This window comes from Myxocyprinus asiaticus, chromosome 10 (assembly GCF_019703515.2).
Source record: "Myxocyprinus asiaticus isolate MX2 ecotype Aquarium Trade chromosome 10, UBuf_Myxa_2, whole genome shotgun sequence".
NCBI lineage: Eukaryota > Metazoa > Chordata > Actinopteri > Cypriniformes > Catostomidae > Myxocyprinus > Myxocyprinus asiaticus.
The window spans coordinates 8,823,532-8,850,285 of NC_059353.1; the positions used below are offsets into that span (position 1 = coordinate 8,823,532).

At 36.5% G+C, this 26,754-nt stretch overlaps 1 protein-coding gene across 11 annotated transcripts; it reads left to right on the forward strand.

The window, feature by feature from the left end:
• The first annotated feature begins 26 nt into the window (after positions 1-26).
• On the forward strand, positions 27-25,777 carry LOC127447231 (uncharacterized). Of its 11 annotated transcripts, XM_051708935.1 has the most exons (17): positions 30-116; positions 7,122-7,412; positions 8,029-8,274; positions 8,406-8,528; positions 8,758-8,835; positions 11,752-11,952; positions 13,401-13,607; positions 14,302-14,502; positions 15,951-16,157; positions 16,851-17,051; positions 18,498-18,704; positions 19,399-19,599; positions 21,045-21,251; positions 21,946-22,146; positions 23,425-23,451; positions 23,842-23,932; positions 24,307-25,777. In XM_051708935.1, exons 1-16 carry the CDS (start codon positions 44-46, stop codon positions 23,904-23,906), a joined length of 2,736 nt encoding a protein of 911 aa, XP_051564895.1. In that variant the 5' UTR covers positions 30-43; the 3' UTR covers positions 23,907-23,932; positions 24,307-25,777. The 11 variants fall into 11 exon arrangements, with proteins under 11 accessions (XP_051564903.1, XP_051564904.1, XP_051564905.1 ...); XM_051708937.1 differs by lacking the exon at positions 23,425-23,451 and having other exon boundaries at positions 31-116; XM_051708943.1 differs by lacking the exons at positions 13,401-13,607; positions 14,302-14,502 and having other exon boundaries at positions 27-116.
• The last annotated feature ends 977 nt before the right edge of the window (positions 25,778-26,754 follow it).

Genomic DNA, 26,754 nt, shown 5'->3' on the forward strand with positions numbered 1-26,754 from the left:
CCGGTTTACCTGCACCTTGATAAGGTGAAACAACAATGTGAAAATGAAAGCAAAAAACATGACTGCGCTTTGGAAAGTGTTGTGTTTTTTCATCTGTTTAACACTAACAAGATTCGGTGAGTAATAATATTTATATGATATTTACTGATCATTGGTCACTCACATCATATTGCTATAAATATTTACTTTTTCATTAATATTCTGTTCATTAAGGTGTCTAACAGACAAGTGAATAACATTAGCCCTATAACATGACCTTCAAAACAACTTCCTGATTAAAAACAAGGAACAAGGTTTCTCTACAGAGAATATTAATTGTTTTAAACAGATGAAGTGATAGGATTACTGCACACTACTAAGTGATTACTTCAGGTACAGGTATACAGGTGCATCTCAATAAATTAGAATGTCGTGGAAAAGTTCATTTATTTCAGTAATTCAACTCAAATTGTGAAACTCGTGTATTAAATAAATTCAATGCACACAGACTGAAGTAGTTTAAGTCTTTGGTTCTTTTAATTGTGATGATTTTGGCTCACATTTAACAAAAACCCACCAATTCACTATCTCAAAAAATTAGAATACATCATAAGACCAATAAAAAAACATTTTTAGTGAATTGTTGACCTTCTGGAAAGTATGTTCATTTACTGTATATGTACTCAATACTTGGTAGGGGCTCATTTTGCTTTAATCACTGCCTCAATTCGGCGTGGCATGGAGGTGATCAGTTTGTGGCACTGCTGAGGTGGTATGGAAGCCCATGTTTCTTTGACAGTGGCCTTCAGCTCATCTGCATTTTTTGGTCTCTTGTTTCTCATTTTCCTCTTGACAATACCCCATAGATTCTCTGTGGGGTTCAGGTCTGGTGAGTTTGCTGGCCAGTCAAGCACACAACACCATGGTCATTTAACCAACTTTTGGTGCTTTTGGCAGTGTGGGCAGGTGCCAAATCCTGCTGGAAAATGAAATCAGCATCTTTAAAAAGCTGGTCAGCAGAAGGAAGCATGAAGCACTCCAAAATTTCTTGGTAAACGGGTGCAGTGACTTTGGTTTTCAAAAAACACAATGGACCAACACTAGCAGATGACATTGCACCCCAAATCATCACAGACTGTGGAAACTTAACACTGGACTTCAAGCAACTTGGGCTATGAGCTTCTCCACCCTTCCTCCAGACTCTAGGACCTTTGTTTCCAAATGAAATACAAAACTTGCTCTCATCTGAAAAGAGGACTTTGGACCACTGGGCAACAGTCCAGTTCTTCTTCTCCTTAGCCCAGGTAAGACGCCTCTGACATTGTCTGTGGTTCAGGAGTGGCTTAACAAGAGGAATACGACAACTGTAGCCAAATTCCTTGACATGTCTGTGTGTGGTGGCTCTTGATGCCTTGACCCCAGCCTCAGTCCATTCCTTGTGAAGTTCACCCAAATTCTTGAATCGATTTTGCTTGACAATCATAAGGCTGCGGTTCCCTTGGTTGGTTGTTCATCTTTTTCTTCCACACTTTTTCCTTCCACTCAACTTTCTGTTAACATGCTTGGATACAGCACTCTGTGAACAGCCAGCTTCTTTGGCAATGAATGTTTGTGGCTTACCGTCCTTGTGAAGGGTGTCAATGATTGTCTTCTGGACAACTGTCAGATCAGCAGTCTTCCCCATGATTGTGTAGCCTAGTGAACCAAACTGAGAGACCATTTTGAAGGCTCAGGAAACCTTTGCAGGTGTTTTGAGTTGATTAGCTGATTGGCATGTCACCATATTCTAATTTTTTGAGATAGTGAATTGGTAGGTTTTTGTTAAATGTGAGCCAAAATCATCACAATTAAAAGAACCAAAGACTTAAACTACTTCAGTCTGTGTGCATTGAATTTATTTAATACACGAGTTATACAAATTGAGTTGAATTACTGAAATAAATTAACTTTTCCACGACATTCTAATTTATTGAGATGCACCTGTATATAGGTATATACAAATCTGTACTCCACTTTCTTTTGTAAAATTAGTCTTGTAGTAGGCCCTTCTGCAGTAAAGCCCTTGTGATAAATGTCATACGTGACAACTAGTCCCTGTCTTCCCTATTTGTTTCATGAACAGTGGTGGTGGGTTTGGTACCGCAGAGCAAGTCACCTGTTCACGTGAAGGATAGAGGTCTCTGCAGAACAGTAATGGGTGTTTTCAAATCTGTGGGCATTTCCAATCCAGGATGGGAGTTTCTAAACTAATCAATAAAAGAAGGGAATCTTAATGGAGTGGTGGATGGTGTAGTGTACTAAAGCACTGAACTGGTAAGCCAAAGGTTGTTGGTTCAATCCCACAGCCACCACCATTGTGTCCTTGAGCAGGGCACTTAACTCCAGGTTGCTCCAGGGGGATTGTCCCTGCAATAAGGGCACTGTAAGTTGCTTTGGATAAAAGCATCTGCCAAATGCATAAATGTAAATGTCAATGGTTTGAAAATGCCCACTGACTGGGAAAAGTCCATTTTTGTTCAGCAGAGATATATGTCTCGTTCACATCACCTGATAAGGGCATCAGCTGGCAGGAATTAGGGGCACAGGTGGCGGGAGTAAATGGTTCTTACCGTATCTGAAGCCATGTAACTAGGTAGCCACTGATTTGTTTTGTTTCTTTCAGAAATATTTCATTACAATGGACGATACTCTTTTTTAAATGTATGTAAGCACAAGATCTTTATTAAATGGGACTCTGAACTCAAAGAGACATCGTTGTATGGACATTGTTTATTGTGCTATGCATAAGGAACACCTCTACCCACCTGTACTTAGAGACTTATTGGAAAGCCTCTAAAGAATCTGTTTGTTGACATTTGCAGTATTCTTTAATCCATTCATTAATGTTTATCAGATGCTGTATTTTGTGTCATCTATCTTGAGAGTGGGAAGATGAATCCAAATATACAAGAAAAACCTGAAGACACCCATCAGCTTTCTAATGATATAGGCTAATTATTATGTTTCTGCTTCACACCTTTACCTTTTAAGACATTATTTGACAGGTTTATTCAAACATGCATAAAAAACTTGAAGTAAGCTTACAGCGATTTGTCAAGTTACAACACTGTATACATTTCATGGAAACATTGAAAAAGTGTAAAGCTGTGATGTTTTATCAAAAATAACGACAACAAGAACATCACAAGTCGTGTTTCATCGCATTTCTACATAGGCTACAGTAAAATGCTCATTCGGACATCCAACTGAAAATGTTACAAAACAAACAGTATTACAAAAAATGACATCACAGAAAATACCTAAGACACATTAACCAATATTTATAACAGTGGCGTGTATGGTTTCAGAAATTCAATATCATCTTAGAAATGTCCCAAATTAGGTTGTTTCAATATTTAATTATCTTATTTCGCAGACATAGATATAAAATACTCACATATCCTCGATGAATCGCAGCAGATCCGCTTCAGACAGCCCAACGGTCAGTTGAAATGCAAATGATATTTGCGCTTCAGGACAGTGACGTGTGCAGTATATGTCATACAGTGGTGGTCAACACAACGTAAGCACACCTTTATCGGTTACTCAGAATGCTGGTAAAACCGCAACGTTGTGACAACATGGTGACAACCTCCACCACACAAGGTAAAATTGGCAACCTTTTGGCGGCGAGGCAACGTTCTGTGTTTGGTTGGATTTAGACTAAAGCTCTCAAAATTGACACATGGATGAAATATTTAACTAACATTGCCTGGTGTATAGGCATGAAGTGTAAAGAGACGTGCTGTATGAAAGTTAAATTTGATATTTAAAACATGGGACTGTACTACCGCGTTACACTGGTGTTGTGTCGAACTCTGTTTCCCCACCGGGATCTGTTTCCCCCAAGCAGATCTGGATGAGGGAACAGTATCTGGCAGTAACATTCTCTGCAGTCAGAATGCGTTCCCTCATGGACAAACCTAAGCCTAACCCTTCCCTACCCTACCCTACCGTACCCCACCTACCCTAACCCTAACCTACACTACCCTACCTATCCTAACCATAACCATAACCCCATACCCTATTGAGGCTAGGAGGAAACAGATTCCAGCGGGGAACACAATTCGATACAACACCTGTTTACAGCTTGATGAGGTGAGGCAGCGATGCTAAAGTGACAGCGCTTTGGAAACTATCAAATTTTTTCTTCTGTGTAATACTATCAAGAATAGGTGGGTGATGTTCCCCTTCTGTCACTCACTCGACGTTGTGTCGATGTAGTGACACTAGGGGTCGCTCTTGGGAGCCTCAAACACCTCTGATCTTTGAGAAAAGGCCAATGAGAATTGACGAGTGGAATTTGCATGCCACTCCCCCGGACATATGGGTATAATGTTCAGTCATTCAGATTTTTTCTTCAGAGCCGAGCGGTTGTGTGCCAGCGAGCTGAATTCCACTGCTGGTCCATTCACCTCGAAGAAGCATATGCTGTTGGATATACGGCGCATTCCAGCGGCTTTCTCTCCTTCTGCACGATTAGTGCAGAGTACGCCCCTGGGCGCATCGACAGCGCTAAAAAGAGTATATATTTCTGCAAAGAGTATATTTTCTCTATTAGAGCAACACATTGACGTGAACGTCTTTTTAAAGATGCGTCTTTTTCTGCGAATGCCTTTCCATCTTTGTGTGATTCCTGGATGTGGCTGTTATCTCTCCGCCTCTGATCGCCAGAGGCGCTGCCTCACGTGTCTGGGCCGTGATCTCACTGAGGCAGCATTCGTGGATGGTTCATGTTCTCATTGTGAGAACATGACCATGGCAACGTTGTGGTCGCGGCTTTACCTCCTCCAGCGGAAACCCACTCCAGCCACCCCCCAGCGCTGGGCCTTCTACCTATGGGTACGAGGCCGGCCCGGCCGGCGCTGGAGGCGATTTGGGGATTCCAATGGGCGCAGTCTCGCCGGGTAAATCCCCGCAGACCTCCCGTTCCCCAGCACGCTCATTTGCCCCGTCGAGCTCCGAGATGAGACCAGCTCACCTCGCGGCCAGCTTAACATCTCTTTTGGGGCTCGTGATCAGGATGAGTAATCGATCTCTGCATCGGAGAGCGCGCTGGCAATGACGGACACCGAGGACTCGATGGGGCTGCCACTTTCGGGTCTGCCCGCCCTGTCTGAGTCCGACAGTCAGAGCTGACTGCCTTGCTTGCACGGGTCGCCACGAGTGTCGGGTTGGACTGGAACTCTCCACCCTCCCCTGAACCCTCGCGGCTAGATGATTGGTTCCTGGGTTCGGGGCGCCGCTCAAGGCCAAATAAAAATTATTTAAATGGATATCTATGGTATAGAATAAATTAAATTATTGCAAAATTACTGCTTAAATTATTAGTCCACGTACAGTAAATAATGACATATTCAATATTTAAACTTATTAACAGACAGATTTATATTGACCAAGTTACTTACTGCATTCAGTAAGCCCTTTGGTGGCAAGACAGGGGACCATTCATCCCGTTAGATCTTCAATGGTGATCTTCTTCATGTAAGATCATCGTTACATCATTTCTGGCCTCAGTGGTGCACTTTGGAAATTAAAAACAGTCATTTGTGATCGGAGTTTGTGTGATTCGTGAAAATGTCAAATCTACCAATACCAGCTGCGTGGCAAATGGGTCTTATTAGAGCAGACGCGATAACAATGACGGTGATTCCTGAAATATGCTATTCATGCCATGTTCTTTATGTTGGCTGCACCTCCAAAACAAACTTAGAACAGTTAGCTGAATTACTTTATTGCTATTTTGTACAAATCAAATTCACAGTGGCCTACTTGTTAACATGACAAAACAAAACTCTTACGTCAAAACAAAGACGTCTAATCAGCATAATAAATCAACTATTTACACCGAGTCTCTGCTTTGATTAGAACTGTGCGAGCTGTGCAATATGCAGTGAGTCCAAAATAATTCCAAAGTGCTTTTCGCTCTTGTTCTACAGCTTCTTTTCGAGTGTCAAGTGATATTTCTTCAGTATTAATTTTCGTGTGCCACTGCGAACAGAGGTGAAACATAAAGCAAGCATCTGGGCATTCAGACAGTTGTCATCACTGATAGGACGGAGGACTAATCTAAGCAGCTCTGATTGGCCATTGCCGTTTCTTTGCCTAATGGACATGTTAGTTATTGGTTAGAATACTCAACCGCTGCAAAAACACGTTGTTAATAGAAATCATTGAAGCAAAACGAGCAGACTTCAATGAAATGCTGTAATCGTCAGTTTTCACGATTACATAATCATGGCAGCCGTAATCGTAATCGCGATTGTTTTTCGAATAATTGTCCAGACCTAGTTCTGCTGTTGAGTCACTACATCAACACAACGTCGAGTGAGTGACAGAAGGGGAACATCCTAGTTACTGTCGTAACCTCCGTTCCCTGATGGAGGGAACGAGATGTCGTGTCCCTCTTGCCACAACACTGTACTACCCGCTGGAATGTCCAGGAAACTGTCTCGTCTTGGTTGCAAGCCAGCACATTTTATACCCGTATGTCCGGGGGAGTGGCATGCAAATTCCACTCGCCAATTCTCATTGGCCTTTTCTCAAAGATCAGAGGTGTTTTGGGCTCCCAAGAGCGACCCCTAGTGTCACTACATCGACACAACATCTCGTTCCCTCCATCAGGGAACGGAGGTTACGAAAGTAACCAAGACGTTTTTATTACTCGTCATGACCACTTGAATCATATTGTTTTTGCGGTATTCTAGAAATTCTTGAAGGATTCTCATGGACAAGTGAATAGGTATAGCATGACAAGAGCTTCATAAAGCTTTGCATCAAACCATTTCCGGATTAAGCAACCAGGGATCAAGGTTGCTCTACACAAAGATTATTTCTTTGTTGAGACAGTTTAAGTAGCCTTACTTTTTTTTAAGTGGACAAATTTTAAGTAGCAGCCAGAAATTGATTTAAAACCTGCTAAAAAGTGCATCTAATTTGAAACTTTAGCTAAATACATAAAGATTATCATTTTAATTACAAAATATCTAATGTTGGCAACTTTTAGAAGTCCAACATTGTTCGTTGCACCATGTTTTTGCATTTGCTCACTTATTAAATGTGTTTGTTGACATTTATTCTTTAATCCCTTTATTAATGTTCAGATTCTGGAATTTGTGTCATCTATGTTGAGAGTGGGAAGAGTGGGAATTTAAATCCAAATATACAAGGAAAACCTGAAGACATTTTGTGGACATTCAATGGAAATAAGGCAGCTGAACATGATTTGTTTGCACTTCATGAGTATGGTCAATTCAAAGAAAGAACAGAGATTGACATCTCTACGGGACATCTCACAGTTCATCAAATGAACCACAGTGACAGTGGTGTTTACAAGTCTACAATACAGATCAAAGGAATCCTGCATTTGTCTACACATGATGTTCAAGTAATTGGTAAGTGACTTTATGTGAATTAGAATGAACGCACCCCTGCTGCTTGAGACCAGGCAGCATCTAAAACACAACATACTGTATGCTGGTGACCAGTAATGCTGGACTTTTAAGCAGGGACACTATCATAATTGTTAACTAACATATTTAATGGCTTTGCAATGTTGGCATCATAAAGTTTTTGAATTCATTTTTTGATGTACTATACACCTGTTATTATAGACCAGGACAATGCATCACTCAATTTTAAACCAGATATACAGTACACTGTAAAAATATTAACATAAAAAATGTGCCTCATGTGGTAACATCTTAATGAGCCAAATAATAGTCTGAATTAACCTGAATACATTATGTTACACCAACAAATCAAATTTTAAGGGTCAGATCACATAGAAATAGCTCCTAATTGCAGATTAGCACTTTTTACACTGTAAAAGGGTGTCACTGCTCTGTATATCCATCAAGGTGTCCCGATTTAGTCGTCAGACTTATTTTAGGCTATTGTTATACAATGACACGTGAATCATATTCTCTCATTTGCAAATAGTGGTACCGGTAGTCAAAGATTTTCTGTTGTTTATTGAATATTTGTTGTATTCACTGTGTTTCCCCTCAGATGCTGTTCCAGAGCCTTCAGTGACCTGTAAAGTGAATCGCACTACAGAATTAAAATCATTGTTTTGTTCAGTGGATTCTCAGTTTCCAGCAACCTATGAATGGATCGGATCAAATGCAGCACATCAGTCTGAACAAGAGCTTCATATCGGCAAAGAGGAGAACCCTGACTCAGTTTATACCTGCATTGTGAAAAATCAAGTGAGCCACAAGAAAAACAGCTTCACTCTGAAAGACTGCAACACAGGTGTGCCATTTCATAATCAATTCATACACATGAACTTCTCTACATTACAACAATCGCTTAAAACACAGCCACTGAAATGTTCATGCCGAAGCACCTGGTTTGTGATTATTGTTGTTTTTTGTCATTTTTAGATGGATCAAAATTAGCTCTGAAAATCAGTTTGCCAATTATCATCATCATCATCATCATCATCACTGGGATCATAACCGTTTATTTAATGAAAAAAAGAAAGGATAAGATGTCTAGAGTACAAGGTGATCATTACCTCAAAATATCATTGAGATATGGCTTTTTCAGTTTCCTTATATGTACAACAATATTTACATGTTCAGTTAGATAAAAGGATATATGGACATAAGAGTGTTTATCTTTTGAACAAAGATTTTGTATAAATCTAGCTTTTGACTTTTGCAATTAACAGCATATTAATTGCTGTTCTGTCAATTTTATGCATACACATCATCTTCTATCTGTGATGTTTAGGTGAAGAAAGCATGGAACTTTTACCACAATTGCCGTTCAAGAGTGGTTTCCCAGAGAACCATGATGAATCATCTCCTTGTAAGTTTAGGGTCTGAATTGAGGTTTGTTTATTGTCACCATCATTGTTCAGTTTATACATATTTATAAATATTATAATATTAAGTTCATAAAACTAAAAAAGCTCAAATCTCAATTAATTTTGAATAATATATTTTTGTACACATGCAAGAGCATATGGGTACAATCGCATCACTGTAGGATGCCATTATGCAGTGCAATCTGTCTATATACATACAACAGTTAGTTCCAGTCTTCGAATCTGATTGGACGAGAGACGTTATATGAGTACTAATGGTCTCATACCATCATCATTCGGATGCTTCACTGTGTGTACTCCGCTTGTGTTCATGCCGTTCTTAACAGATGTGTTAAGAGCCATCTGTCTCTTTACATTAAATTTTGTGACATTACATATTTTAGCCAGTGGGTGAGGTGAAGTAAGTCAGCGTCACTCAGTGTTTATATTCAACAGCGCTCCGTGATCGCTCGTATTACTACTACACTACTAAAGCTAGGAAATAGCTTTAAACGGCTTTAAACTAACAACTTCAGAATTAAGGCTCATCACAGCTGAGAGACACAACAGACTGATTATTACACAAACTCAAGGCACTTAACTCTTACCGGACTTTATACATTGGAGAGGACAAAGTGGCGGAGGACATTGCAGTTTCTATAGTGAAAGACTCTTGCACACCATGAAATAGGGAGGAATATCCCCACTTGGACGGCTATTTTTCCACTGAGAAAATAGGATGCATTTCACCAAAATGACATTATCTTCATCAACAGGTGATCGCACACGCTTCATATCTCTCTCTCTCTCACACACACACACACACACACACTTGTTTCTCCAATAACATGTTAGAAACAGCCCAAGCCGTGATACTAGTTCTAAAGTGACATTTTTAAAGTGACATTTTTAAGAGGCTTGGACGCATTATTTGGTTTGAACCAGCAACAGCAGATTCTGATCCGTCATGTAAGAAAGTATTTCCATGCACACATTTGTTTATGAACGTACTCAGTTTTTCCTAATTTTTAAAAATGTACTTGTTCATTGAACTGTTGTATTTAAGCAATATCACACTCACAATCATGCTATATGGCCTTAAATCAGCACTGCTGTGATTACCTACGGAATCACAGCAGTGCTGATGTAGGGCCATATCTTACTCTTGCTCGTGTGATATTGCTTAAATATACACTACCGGTCAAAAGTTTTGAAACACTTGACTGAAATGTTTCTCATGATCTTAAAAATCTTTTGATCTGAAGGTGTATGCTTAAATGTTTGAAATTAGTTTTGTAGACAAAAATATAATTGTGCCAACATATTAATTTATTTCATTATAAAACTAAAATTTAATAAAAATTAAAAATTTAAAAAGTTTTTAAAATTGATGACTTGGACCAAATAATAAAGAAAAGCATTCAATAAGTGCCCAACACAGATGGGAACTCCTTCAATACTGTTTAAAAAGCATCCCAGGGTGATACCTCAAGAAGTTGGTTGAGAAAATGTCAAGAGTACATGTCTGCAAATTCTAGGCAAAGGGTGACTACTTTGAAGATGCTAAAATATAACACAGTTTTGATTTATTTTGGATTTTGTTTAGTCACAACATAATTCCCATAGTTCCTTTGATGTTATTCCATAGTTTTATTGACTTTACTATTACTCTAAAATGTGAAGAAAAAAAAAATTATAATAAAGAATAAGTGTTTCAAAACTTTTGACCGGTAGTGTGTGTGTGTGTGTGTGTGTGTGTGTGTGTGTGTATATATATATATATATATATATATATATATATATATATATATATATATATACATATTATTTATTTTTAGAGCTGTCAGAAGTAATGTGTTAAAGCATGCAATTAATTAAAAAAATTTAACGCGTTAATTTTTCTTAATCGCGATTAATGAATTTACCACTGATGCAACATAAACCATCATAAACATTTGTTGAAAGGGCAGAACCTTTGTAATGTGTCTGCCCGGAGTCATTACACTGATGCACACACCACAAACACACACACACTCACACCAGAGCCATTCTACCAGGCTGAGCCTACAAGCTTAGTATAACGTGGCGGTCCCATCGACATTCATTAGGCGTACTGTCGTAACACGCTAGTTGACCATTACACTCTATGCAATGATAGAGCTGCGGTTTCTGTAAGAAAGAGGATAGCCACAGATTAATAGTTTAAGAGCAATGAAAATGCAACCTATGTGGGGACTAGTTATTTCATTTAGTCAACCTCCCAGTTAGACTTTGTGAAACTTTTAATGTTACTTGAATTGCTGCTATTTTAGTGCATTTCTATCTTTATATTGCAGAAGGCTTTGTTTGGAAAATGTTAATAAAGCATTATATTGTTACACTTCATTTAGTTTTCTTTCCTAAGATGGAAATAAATGCATTTTGACAGAAGTTTGTATAGTCAAATTTCAGCACTTCGCGCTTAACCTAAAACAATGTATGTGATTAATCGCAATTAAAAAAAAAATTATCGACTGACAGCACTATTTATTTAATATTTCAACACTATTTCAACAGTAATTTGTGTTACAACTGAAAATTATGGTTAAATTCTCTAATCAGCATTCAATTACTGTTGAAACTTAAACGTAAAATCTTGTCAATATTTTGCAGTTTACATAAGGATAAGTTTGCATAAAAAAAATAAAAATAAACATAGATCACTTTCAGTATTTTTCAATAAAATATAAATGTTTATCTGTCATTTTAGCAACTGAAGAACAGAGAATTAAAGTGGTGAAAAATTTGACAGAGATGTTTGAAACATCAGGGATTAACAGTATAGTGCACGAGTTGCATGGACTATACTTATATGATACTGTAAAATGTCACAAAAACTATGAAGAAGAGGCTCATGATGTTACTATTACTATTTCCAGCAAACAATGGGAGCATTTTAAGAAGAGAAAATGAAGAGACAATTAAAATGGAGATGAGTGATGACAGAGGAGAGTCAATGGATGAAAATGAAGGAACAGACGGTATGAATAAAGATAAAGAACCAGATACAAACTCAGGATGTGCTGATGATGAACATAAAAAATACTCCCAGGATCAGTCTGAACAGATACATGAATCAGGTAAATACATGAACAACATGTGCAGCTTTTTCAAGGCAAGGATCACTATTACTATTGCTCATACTTAGGGTTATGGATTTGAAAAAACTCTTAACCCTAAGAATTTAACTGGTTACAATACTCTGTGACTGATTTATCACATTGTATTGGTTGAAAAGCAATATTTACTCTTTGTATTACCAAGCTTTTGCCTCCGGAGACCCCTGTGTGACTGCTGTGTGCATTTTCCATTCCCCTTTTTGACATGTAACTAGTAGGCCCGAAGAAACATGATAAAAATGTTTTAGACCAAATAGTTTTGCTAAAAATGGATGTCCACACATGTGGACATAAGTTGTACAATTGTAAATAATACCAAGCTATAGAAAGCCTTTTTTATCATATTGTTTATTATGTTTCAGGAATGTTGGTTATTCATGTTTTTGAGACGTTACAGACATTACATCAGAAATTAGCATAATTAAATCTGATTTAAAGTAATGGCCAGCTTCATCCAATCACTGCCAACCATGTTAAAATAAAATTATACATGATAAATTCTGAATCTATGTACTGATTGTCATTGTCCCATGTCTGCCAAACATGTTGAGTGGTCTAAACATCATCTGCAGCTTGAAACTGAACTTTAAATAGGAAGTTTGGATTGAATGCATTTAGGTGCATAGACAGTTATAGGATGCTCCCTTGCTCCCTATTTAGTGAATGACTTAACCTCCAGTGTGCTGTCTGTCTACACTGGTCTCAGAACAGTTTGAAATGCTCCTTATTTTCAACCTAACTCTGTATACAGCCTCTGAAAGCAAAATGTTCCAGATTTTCGATGCATCCATTAATTCTCAATGTGATAATGCACAGTGAATAGAGGATATTTTAAATGAAACTGAGCGTACAGTCCACGAATGTGGTCATTGTGTTTAACAGCGTACCGTTTCGCGATAAATCACTCAAATCTTAAAAAAGGCATATCGGATGAAATGAAATAATCTTTTGACTCAAACAAGTTTCAATGTAAAAACTTACAGTAATTAGTTTTCTTTCCAGATGTAGTTTTGTTGGTGTTTCTCCCAAAGACAAACTCCGCTGTGATCAGCGCCATGTTGTTTTGTCACATGATTCCGTGCGTCAAAAGTTTAACTCTTTACTGACAGAACAGAGTCTCCTGAACTGAGATCAGTCGGTTTAAATGAAATGAAATGATGCGTCACATATAGCAAAGCTAAAATACAATGTCCGCGCCTGTGTACGCAGGGTCACACGAGGTTAATGCAGTCTTATGCATTTAAATGGTGCATGTCACAACAATCAGACAGAAAAACTGATAGAAAGAACATGTCTGATTATTTTTATTTGTGCTGGTTTCCTATGCTCTTAGTTCCCCCAGTGTGTCCTTGCATGTTTTACCATGGTGTCATTTCATGTTGTTGATTGTTTTTTTTTTTTAATTAAAGATGTTAACCAGAGCAACAGTAATGATGCAGAGCAAAACAGTGAGCAGGAAAAAAGTGAATATGAAGATGAATCTGTACACAACCATGAAGGAGCAGAGAGGATTAATGAAGATAAACAAAGTGAATCAGGCAAAAACGCTAAATGTTCTGAAGATAATGAAGAGGACATAAATAAAGATAATCTGCATGAGCAGACAGATGAATCTGGTAAGGACACAAACAAATTTAAGCTGAACATTTGCAGTGTAGTTGTGGGGGCTTTGATTGGTCTTGATGTTTTACTGCAATTCAAACTTCCTGGTAACTTTACTGACTCCACTATTTTTTCATACATGACATTTACAGAAAGGGGTCTGAATGATTGTTTACCGAATATTTCACTGCTATAGAAAGAAAAACGTTTAACTCATTTACACTGAAACATCTACAGTGGCAGTGCAGGTGTGTTAATCACTTCTAGAGTATTTGGTTACAGTTACCAGAATAAGGCTGCTGATCTTAGGCATTATGTGAGCTGCTTGAAGGTGAATTGTGTCTTATAAATGATGTAATGTTGTAAATTAATAGTCTGTTCCAGATTTTGTGCATGCCCTCTTGTTCTGTTGAAATACTGTATGCCATGTTTTAAATATGTATTAACAGTAAATGTAGAGAGAATGAATGAAACGTGCATTACACAAAAGTTAACATCTCTGAGAGAATCTTTTTTTTTTTTTTTAATACCAACAAATCAGGAAACAATGTCTTAAATTTGTGTCTGTTCTTTACACAAAGCCATTGTAGGGCTTCAGAATACTTAGAATATTGTGCACGAGTTGCATGGACTATACTTATATGATACTGTAAAATGTCACAAAAACTATGAAGAAGAGGCTCATGATGTTACTATTACTATTTCCAGCAAACAATGGGAGCATTTTAAGAAGAGAAAATGAAGAGACAATTAAAATGGAGATGAGTGATGACAGAGGAGAGTCAATGGATGAAAATGAAGGAACAGACGGTATGAATAAAGATAAAGAACCAGATACAAACTCAGGATGTGCTGATGATGAACATAAAAAATACTCCCAGGATCAGTCTGAACAGATACATGAATCAGGTAAATACATGAACAACATGTGCAGCTTTTTCAAGGCAAGGATCACTATTACTATTGCTCATACTTAGGGTTATGGATTTGAAAAAACTCTTAACCCTAAGAATTTAACTGGTTACAATACTCTGTGACTGATTTATCACATTGTATTGGTTGAAAAGCAATATTTACTCTTTGTATTACCAAGCTTTTGCCTCCGGAGACCCCTGTGTGACTGCTGTGTGCATTTTCCATTCCCCTTTTTGACATGTAACTAGTAGGCCCGAAGAAACATGATAAAAATGTTTTAGACCAAATAGTTTTGCTAAAAATGGATGTCCACACATGTGGACATAAGTTGTACAATTGTAAATAATACCAAGCTATAGAAAGCCTTTTTTATCATATTGTTTATTATGTTTCAGGAATGTTGGTTATTCATGTTTTTGAGACGTTACAGACATTACATCAGAAATTAGCATAATTAAATCTGATTTAAAGTAATGGCCAGCATCATCCAATCACTGCCAACCATGTTAAAATAAAATTATACATGATAAATTCTGAATCTATGTACTGATTGTCATTGTCCCATGTCTGCCAAACATGTTGAGTGGTCTAAACATCATCTGCAGCCTGAAACTGAACTTTAAATAGGAAGTTTGGATTGAATGCATTTAGGTGCATAGACAGTTATAGGATGCTCCCTTGCTCCCTATTTAGTGAATGACTTAACCTCCAGTGTGCTGTCTGTCTACACTGGTCTCAGAACAGTTTGAAATGCTCCTTATTTTCAACCTAACTCTGTATACAGCCTCTGAAAGCAAAATGTTCCAGATTTTCGATGCATCCATTAATTCTCAATGTGATAATGCACAGTGAATAGAGGATATTTTAAATGAAACTGAGCGTACAGTCCACGAATGTGGTCATTGTGTTTAACAGCGTACCGTTTCGCGATAAATCACTCAAATCTTAAAAAAGGCATATCGGATGAAATGAAATAATCTTTTGACTCAAACAAGTTTCAATGTAAAAACTTACAGTAATTAGTTTTCTTTCCAGATGTAGTTTTGTTGGTGTTTCTCCCAAAGACAAACTCCGCTGTGATCAGCGCCATGTTGTTTTGTCACATGATTCCGTGCGTCAAAAGTTTAACTCTTTACTGACAGAACAGAGTCTCCTGAACTGAGATCAGTCGGTTTAAATGAAATGAAATTATGCGTCACATATAGCAAAGCCAAAATACAATGTCCGCACCTGTGTACGCAGGGTCACACGAGGTTAATGCAGTCTTATGCATTTAAATGGTGCATGTCACAACAATCAGACAGAAAAACTGATAGAAAGAACATGTCTGATTATTTTTATTTGTGCTGGTTTCCTATGCTCTTAGTTCCCCCAGTGTGTCCTTGCATGTTTTACCATGGTGTCATTTCATGTTGTTGATTGTTTTTTTTTTTTAATTAAAGATGTTAACCAGAGCAACAGTAAAGATGCAGAGCAAAACAGTGAGCAGGAAAAAAGTGAATATGAAGATGAATCTGTACACAACCATGAAGGAGCAGAGAGGATTAATGAAGATAAACAAAGTGAATCAGGCAAAAACGCTAAATGTTCTGAAGATAATGAAGAGGACATAAATAAAGATAATCTGCATGAGCAGACAGATGAATCTGGTAAGGACACAAACAAATTTAAGCTGAACATTTGCAGTGTAGTTGTGGGGGCTTTGATTGGTCTTGATGTTTTACTGCAATTCAAACTTCCTGGTAACTTTACTGACTCCACTATTTTTTCATACATGACATTTACAGAAAGGGGTCTGAATGATTGTTTACCGAATATTTCACTGCTATAGAAAGAAAAACGTTTAACTCATTTACACTGAAACATCTACAGTGGCAGTGCAGGTGTGTTAATCACTTCTAGAGTATTTGGTTACAGTTACCAGAATAAGGCTGCTGATCTTAGGCATTATGTGAGCTGCTTGAAAGTGAATTGTGACTTATAAATGATGTAATGTTGTAAATTAATAGTCTGTTCCAGATTTTGTGCATGCCCTCTTGTTCTGTTGAAATACTGTATGCCATGTTTTAAATATGTATTAACAGTAAATGTAGAGAGAATGAATGAAACGTGCATTACACAAAAGTTAACATCTCTGAGAGAATCTTTTTTTTTTTTTTTAATACCAACAAATCAGGAAACAATGTCTTAAATTTGTCTGTTCTTTACACAAAGCCATTGTAGGGCTTCAGAATACTTAGAATATTGTGCACGAGTTGCATGGACTATACTTATATGATACTGTAAAATGTCACAAAAAACTATGAAGAAGAGGCTCATGATGTTACTATTACTATTTCCAGCAAACAATGGGAGCATTTTAAGAAGAGAAAATGAAGAGACAATTAAAATGGAGATGAGTGATGACAGAGGAGAGTCAATGGATGAAAATGAAGGAACAGACGGTATGAATAAAGATAAAGAACCAGATACAAACTCAGGATGTGCTGATGATGAACATAAAAAATACTCCCAGGATCAGTCTGAACAGATACATGAATCAGGTAAATACATGAACAACATGTGCAGCTTTTTCAAGGCAAGGATCACTATTACTATTGCTCATACTTAGGGTTATGGATTTGAAAAAACTCTTAACCCTAAGAATTTAACTGGTTACAATACTCTGTGACTGATTTATCACATTGTATTGGTTGAAAAGCAATATTTACTCTTTGTATTACCAAGCTTTTGCCTCCGGAGACCCCTGTGTGACTGCTGTGTGCATTTTCCATTCCCCTTTTTGACATGTAACTAGTAGGCCCGAAGAAACATGATAAAAATGTTTTAGACCAAATAGTTTTGCTAAAAATGGATGTCCACACATGTGGACATAAGTTGTACAATTGTAAATAATACCAAGCTATAGAAAGCCTTTTTTATCATATTGTTTATTATGTTTCAGGAATGTTGGTTATTCATGTTTTTGAGACGTTACAGACATTACATCAGAAATTAGCATAATTAAATCTGATTTAAAGTAATGGCCAGCATCATCCAATCACTGCCAACCATGTTAAAATAAAATTATACATGATAAATTCTGAATCTATGTACTGATTGTCATTGTCCCACATCTGCCAAACATGTTCAGTGGTCCAAACATCATCTGCAGCCTGAAACTGAACTTTAAATAGGAAGTTTGGATTGAATGCATTTAGGTGCATAGACAGTTATAGGATGCTCCCTTGCTCCCTATTTAGTGAATGACTTAACCTCCAGTGTGCTGTCTGTCTACACTGGTCTCAGAACAGTTTGAAATGCTCCTTATTTTCAACCTAACTCTGTATACAGCCTCTGAAAGCAAAATGTTCCAGATTTTCGATGCATCCATTAATTCTCAATGTGATAATGCACAGTGAATAGAGGATATTTTAAATGAAACTGAGCGTACAGTCCACGAATGTGGTCATTGTGTTTAACAGCGTACCGTTTCGCGATAAATCACTCAAATCTTAAAAAAAGCATATCGGATGAAATGAAATAATCTTTTGACTCAAACAAGTTTCAATGTAAAAACTTACAGTAATTAGTTTTCTTTCCAGATGTAGTTTTGTTGGTGTTTCTCCCAAAGACAAACTCCGCTGTGATCAGCGCCATGTTGTTTTGTCACGATTCCGTGCGTCAAAAGTTTAACTCTTTACTGACAGAACAGAGTCTCCTGAACTGAGATCAGTCGGTTTAAATGAAATGAAATGATGCGTCACATATAGCAAAGCTAAAATACAATGTCCGCGCCTGTGTACGCAGGGTCACACGAGGTTAATGCAGTCTTATGCATTTAAATGGTGCATGTCACAACAATCAGACAGAAAAACTGATAGAAAGAACATGTCTGATTATTTTTATTTGTGCTGGTTTCCTATGCTCTTAGTTCCCCCAGTGTGTCCTTGCATGTTTTACCATGGTGTCATTTCATGTTGTTGATTGTTTTTTTTTTTTAATTAAAGATGTTAACCAGAGCAACAGTAATGATGCAGAGCAAAACAGTGAGCAGGAAAAAAGTGAATATGAAGATGAATCTGTACACAACCATGAAGGAGCAGAGAGGATTAATGAAGATAAACAAAGTGAATCAGGCAAAAACGCTAAATGTTCTGAAGATAATGAAGAGGACATAAATAAAGATAATCTGCATGAGCAGACAGATGAATCTGGTAAGAACACAAACAAATTTAAGCTGAACATTTGCAGTGTAGTTGTGGGGGCTTTGATTGGTCTTGATGTTTTACTGCAATTCAAACTTCCTGGTAACTTTACTGACTCCACTATTTTTTCATACATGACATTTACAGAAAGGGGTCTGAATGATTGTTTACCGAATATTTCACTGCTATAGAAAGAAAAACGTTTAACTCATTTACACTGAAACATCTACAGTGGCAGTGCAGGTGTGTTAATCACTTCTAGAGTATTTGGTTACAGTTACCAGAATAAGGCTGCTGATCTTAGGCATTATGTGAGCTGCTTGAAAGTGAATTGTGACTTATAAATGATGTAATGTTGTAAATTAATAGTCTGTTCCAGATTTTGTGCATGCCCTCTTGTTCTGTTGAAATACTGTATGCCATGTTTTAAATATGTATTAACAGTAAATGTAGAGAGAATGAATGAAACGTGCATTACACAAAAGTTAACATCTCTGAGAGAATCTTTTTTTTTTTTTTTAATACCAACAAATCAGGAAACAATGTCTTAAATTTGTGTCTGTTCTTTACACAAAGCCATTGTAGGGCTTCAGAATACTTAGAATATTGTGCACGAGTTGCATGGACTATACTTATATGATACTGTAAAATGTCACAAAAACTATGAAGAAGAGGCTCATGATGTTACTATTACTATTTCCAGCAAACAATGGGAGCATTTTAAGAAGAGAAAATGAAGAGACAATTAAAATGGAGATGAGTGATGACAGAGGAGAGTCAATGGATGAAAATGAAGGAACAGACGGTATGAATAAAGATAAAGAACCAGATACAAACTCAGGATGTGCTGATGATGAACATAAAAAATACTCCCAGGATCAGTCTGAACAGATACATGAATCAGGTAAATACATGAACAACATGTGCAGCTTTTTCAAGGCAAGGATCACTATTACTATTGCTCATACTTAGGGTTATGGATTTGAAAAAACTCTTAACCCTAAGAATTTAACTGGTTACAATACTCTGTGACTGATTTATCACATTGTATTGGTTGAAAAGCAATATTTACTCTTTGTATTACCAAGCTTTTGCCTCCGGAGACCCCTGTGTGACTGCTGTGTGCATTTTCCATTCCCCTTTTTGACATGTAACTAGTAGGCCCGAAGAAACATGATAAAAATGTTTTAGACCAAATAGTTTTGCTAAAAATGGATGTCCACACATGTGGACATAAGTTGTACAATTGTAAATAATACCAAGCTATAGAAAGCCTTTTTTATCATATTGTTTATTATGTTTCAGGAATGTTGGTTATTCATGTTTTTGAGACGTTACAGACATTACATCAGAAATTAGCATAATTAAATCTGATTTAAAGTAATGGCCAGCATCATCCAATCACTGCCAACCATGTTAAAATAAAATTATACATGATAAATTCTGAATCTATGTACTGATTGTCATTGTCCCATGTCTGCCAAACATGTTGAGTGGTCTAAACATCATCTGCAGCCTGAAACTGAACTTTAAATAGGAAGTTTGGATTGAATGCATTTAGGTGCATAGACAGTTATAGGATGCTCCCTTGCTCCCTATTTAGTGAATGACTTAACCTCCAGTGTGCTGTCTGTCTACACTGGTCTCAGAACAGTTTGAAATGCTCCTTATTTTCAACCTAACTCTGTATACAGCCTCTGAAAGCAAAATGTTCCAGATTTTCGATGCATCCATTAATTCTCAATGTGATAATGCACAGTGAATAGAGGATATTTTAAATGAAACTGAGCGTACAGTCCACGAATGTGGTCATTGTGTTTAACAGCGTACCGTTTCGCGATAAATCACTCAAATCTTAAAAAAAGCATATCGGATGAAATGAAATAATCTTTTGACTCAAACAAGTTTCAATGTAAAAACTTACAGTAATTAGTTTTCTTTCCAGATGTAGTTTTGTTGGTGTTTCTCCCAAAGACAAACTCCGCTGTGATCAGCGCCATGTTGTTTTGTCACGATTCCGTGCGTCAAAAGTTTAACTCTTTACTGACAGAACAGAGTCTCCTGAACTGAGATCAGTCGGTTTAAATGAAATGAAATGATGCGTCACATATAGCAAAGCTAAAATACAATGTCCGCGCCTGTGTACGCAGGGTCACACGAGGTTAATGCAGTCTTATGCATTTAAATGGTGCATGTCACAACAATCAGACAGAAAAACTGATAGAAAGAACATGTCTGATTATTTTTATTTGTGCTGGTTTCCTATGCTCTTAGTTCCCCCAGTGTGTCCTTGCATGTTTTACCATGGTGTCATTTTATGTTGTTGATTGTTTTTTTTTTTAATTAAAGATGTTAACCAGAGCAACAGTAATGATGCAGAGCAAAACAGTGAGCAGGAAAAAAGTGAATATGAAGATGAATCTGTACACAACCATGAAGGAGCAGAGAGGATTAATGAAGATAAACAAAGTGAATCAGGCAAAAACGCTAAATGTTCTGAAGATAATGAAGAGGACATAAATAAAGATAATCTGCATGAGCAGACAGATGAATCTGGTAAGGACACAAACAAATTTAAGCTGAACATTTGCAGTGTAGTTGTGGGGGCTTTGATTGGTCTTGATGTTTTACTGCTATTCAAACTTCCTGGTAACTTTACTGACTCCACTATTTTTTCATACATGACATTTACAGAAAGGGGTCTGAATGATTGTTTACCGAATATTTCACTGCTATAGAAAGAAAAACGTTTAACTCATTTACACTGAAACATCTACAGTGGCAGTGCAGGTGTGTTAATCACTTCTAGAGTATTTGGTTACAGTTACCAGAATAAGGCTGCTGATCTTAGGCATTATGTGAGCTGCTTGAAAGTGAATTGTGACTTATAAATGATGTAATGTTGTAAATTAATAGTCTGTTCCAGATTTTGTGCATGCCCTCTTGTTCTGTTGAAATACTGTATGCCATGTTTTAAATATGTATTAACAGTAAATGTAGAGAGAATGAATGAAACGTGCATTACACAAAAGTTAACATCTCTGAGAGAATCTTTTTTTTTTTTTTTAATACCAACAAATCAGGAAACAATGTCTTAAATTTGTGTCTGTTCTTTACACAAAGCCATTGTAGGGCTTCAGAATACTTAGAATATTGTGCACGAGTTGCATGGACTATACTTATATGATACTGTAAAATGTCACAAAAACTATGAAGAAGAGGCTCATGATGTTACTATTACTATTTCCAGCAAACAATGGGAGCATTTTAAGAAGAGAAAATGAAGAGACAATTAAAATGGAGATGAGTGATGACAGAGGAGAGTCAATGGATGAAAATGAAGGAACAGACGGTATGAATAAAGATAAAGAACCAGATACAAACTCAGGATGTGCTGATGATGAACATAAAAAATACTCCCAGGATCAGTCTGAACAGATACATGAATCAGGTAAATACATGAACAACATGTGCAGCTTTTTCAAGGTAAGGATCACTATTACTACAGTATATAGTTTGCATTCTATATATATGTGCACAGAATGCAAATTTTCTTTAGGTATAGCCAAACTACAGCATCTCTTTCTTGACTTCATTTGTTTGACTGAACTGCCAAATGTTTAATTTTCTTTCTTTTTTTTTTTACACGAAATTGGATAAAAAATGCAAAATACCCATTTTTGTTGTGGACACCTATTGTGTTCAGGTCATTTTTGAACCGGGAGAGGTAGACAATACATTTTAAATACCACATACAGTAGTTTTTAGTACAGGAACCAACCTTTGTGACTTTGTCAAAATACACACAATTATTTATTTATTTTTTTCAGATTTGTTAATAAAATTAAGAGACTTAACCATTTATAAGAACAATTACGTTTGCGGGTCAACTTTGACCCAGGAATCAATTGTGGCTTTACATATGAAGTTATGTAGATTTATGAATTACATTTTTTCTTATAAACACTTCACTTACTTTTTTGTCTCTCACTGGGACTGCATCTTGTTTACAAGCATGCACACATACATACACATACAGTCACACAAAGACACACACACATTCCTGTACAAAACAGACATGCCAGATGTAACAAACATAACAAAAAAACTAAATCAAAGGTACAATGGCCTAAAGGGGGTGCACACATTAGTCTAAAAAGGGCTTGAAAGAGGAAATTGTCCATATTTTATTCTGCAGCCATCTGATGCCCAGCAACATTCAGCAGTTCATGCAAGTAAATAAAATAGATTTAGCTTAGAAACATAGTAAAGATGTATTAATGTTGAAGACTTGAGTTGTACAGTTGTTTTGATGATGTTTAGTAGAAAAATAAAACATTGGTTTCATAAATTTTAACTACCTAGTTGTATTGAGCAGTATTACAGGAAATTCAATCAAATTACTAATTATTCTCACATTAGAGGTTAATATGAATTTTATATTATGTTATATTTCAATAAAAGTTCACAGAAATGTTTATAAAAAATGTCTTCACATATATCACACTGGTTTTGATGTAGTTAATGTATATTTTGAAATGTCAAATAATTTCTACATTTTATTACTTCTAAAAAAAAATAGGCATATGACGTAATATCTTTTATATTTGTCAGTTAACATGCCAAACATATTAATATTTTTACATACATGAACAGTTAAGAAGTTGTTAATGACTTTTGAATGAAAACCATCAGGTTATGAATGACTTATAAGCTTAAATTCCACCAGGTCAGAATTGGCCCACAAATGCAAAAGGTGAATGCAGATTCTGAACACATTCAACATTCAACATTCAGAGGTCATTTGACAATGTAGCACACTACTTTCTGAGTATTCTTATTGTTGCATTATATGTTCTGTTTCACATACTATTAAAAAAACAGCATATAGCTGCTGCCCAGAATTCAGGAAGCAGTAAGATATTCCATTCTGAACATAACTCAGTAATGTTGTTTTTTGCCTGCTACATTTAACAATAGGTTTATGTTTGTCATTTTTATTTACTTTTTCTGGGAAAAAGGTACAAAAAATGTTATAACAGAATTGTGTGGAAATAGATCTTTATCAGTGTTTATTCAATCTACAGTATATGTACTTAGGGTTAGGGTTAAGCAATTTATAAATGTACTCTTCTGTCATTTTCAGCAATAGAAGAACTGAATGTGAGACAGAAAATAAAGCTATTCGACACACCACCAAATCCCAAATAACTGCCAGACATTCTACATCAGAGCAGGTACAACAACTATTCTTGATATACGAATTATGCAATTTTCTCCTTTGTACTTTTTCTTATTGATTGGAAAAATGTAAATCTTAAAATATAAAGACGAACACAATTATTTAGTAAAAGCACAAATATCTTATGTTCATGTTGTTTCCAACCCATCACACTTTTTCAGTGGAAGACACAAAAGATGTTAGGCAGAATCTAAGCCTCGGTCACCATTCATTTTCATTGAATGGGGAAAAAAATACAATGAAAGTGAATGGTGACTCAGGCTAAATTTCATTTTTAGGTGAACTTTCCATTTAACGTTAAATACTGTAATTATACTGGCATAGGAAGCAGTCTTTACTCAGACCTTTATTTTTTAATTTGTGTTCTAGCAAAGTCTCCGGTGTTAAATGTACACTCCTGGTGTTCATTTGGGACTCACCAGCTGCTGTTAAAAACTAACAGTGAAGCAGTTTTGAATCTACACTCTGTAGTGTTGAATGTTCAATTGCCCCAAACAGAGCTACACTCTCTGAGTGATGATACCTGCTGTTAACAGTCTATTGAAGGAAAGAGAGACAACAAGAACAGGAAAACAAGAGACAAACCTGCAAACACTGCAACAATTGAATCTGTTTTACAGCCACACAGTCTTACATGTACATCATCTTAAATAAAATATGTTCTTGGGCAATAAATTAAATGTTTCGGTAACACTTTATTTTAATGTGTCCTTGTTACTCATATTACATGCATTTACTATAGTAATAACAGTCAGTTATGCATAATTACAAGCAACTAACCCTAAACCAAACCCTTACCCTATAGTAAGTACATGTTAATTAGTAATAATCAGTAATTACTTGTGTAATTACACTGTAACAAGAACACAGTGTAACTAATGTTTCAATATCTCACAGGAGAACGCTTGAAAATGCTCAAAATGTAACATTGTAATTTCCTATTATCATGCTTTTTTTCATAATATGTGTGTAAAAGATTGAGAGTTAAAAAGAGATTTAAATGACTTTCCAGGAGAGCTAAAAGTAATAGTGTATTTTTTCTTTTGGTCTTGGAGCAAATTGGTAAGTGAAAATAAGATTTGCTGTGATCTCCCATTCACCGCTGTCGAAGTTTACCCTGCAAAGGTTTATTTCCACATTCCAAAACCCGGAGTGTGAAAAAGGTCTATTCATATGAGAGAAGTACAGTTATTTGTTAAGTTGAGCAGATACTGCCAGTGAAGGATGCAACAACCTCTTTTGAACACACTTTTTTGGCATAATTATACACAAACATCAACACTCAGCATACAAAACTCATCAGCGGTGACAATCAACAACTCATTTTCAGACACACAGGCCCTGTCCCAGTACCCCCAACTTGTAGTTTTGGTCTTGCCTACTTACCCACTTGTTTTACATATTTCCAGTGTTTGGCCACTAGTGTGCAAGTAGACATGAAGACTGCAAGTGTGTGGATGACTTTTGATTGCACGCTGGGACACTGGTAGACTTAAAGATGTTGGTGCTTGTTGCGACAGCTGTTCATTTTCATTTCAATCAGCTGAAGACTGATTGTTTTTGGTAGCAGTGACTGTTACAGCCTATTTAAAATAATAAATAACTGAAAATTTTACCCATTTTTTCATTTATTAATTCACTACTGGTTGTTGGAAGTGTATTGTGCTGTAGAAAATATGTAAGTACATTTATTTATAATGTTTTTGTGTGAAAATGATTTTTTCTCATTTTGATTTTCAATACTTTGCACATTAAAAAATGTGTAACTGTAAAATTGCGTCATCCATAACTGCTGTAAAATATGAAATAAGCAATTTCTTTCTACTTTGTTTCTCAATACACTGCATAAAATTTAAAACTAAAATAAAAACTTTATTCCATGAACCTGTGTGATCCATTAATAGCTACTAATACAATCCATTAAAATGATATGCTTTGGCTTTTCATTTAAATAAGACGACCAAAGACTACTTTACACAACTTATCCGTACGTGGTTTCATACAGCAAATAAAAAGCTTTAAAACGTATATTTTAAATACTTAAAGAGGAGAAAGAACCTGTGATAGTAGTTGATAAATGTAAATTTTATAAAAACCTAGTCATCAAATTCAACACTGAAAGTGTAGATTCAACACCACTCCATGCTAGTTTTTAACACCAGCGGGTGAAACCCAAATGAACACTAGGAGTGTACATTTAACACCAGGGATTTTGCTGTGAACCAACATGTCACAGTCATGATGAAGAGGAATCAAAGTAGAAGTCAAAACACAAGAAGGAAGTTCAGCAGGTTTGCACAATCAGATATGAGATCAAGAAACTAAACAGATCTGTGATCCCAATTTTATGCCAAAGGAGAAACTAAAGTGGAAACTGAAGAGAATGGTGATGAACACATATATCAGAAAGATGATCATCGTGGACCGGTGATGAAGATTTTTGTATCAACAACTCATGTATATGTACACTGATCTGCCACACCATTAAAACCACTGACAAGTGAATAACATTTATTCAAATAGCAGCAAAAATGGGCAAGCTTAAGGATCCGAGCGACTTTGACAAGGGCCAAATTGTGATGGCTAGATGACTGGGTCAGAGCATCTCCAAAATGGCAGGTCTTGTGGGGTGTTCCCGGTATGCAGTGGTTAATACCTACCATAAGTGGTCCAAGGAAGGACAACCGGTGAACCGGTGACAGGGTCATAGGCGCCCAAGGCTCATTGATGCATGCGGGGAGTGAAGGTTAGCCCGTCTGGTCCGATCCCACAGAAGAGCTACTGTAGCACAAATTGCTGAAAAATGTAATGCTGGCC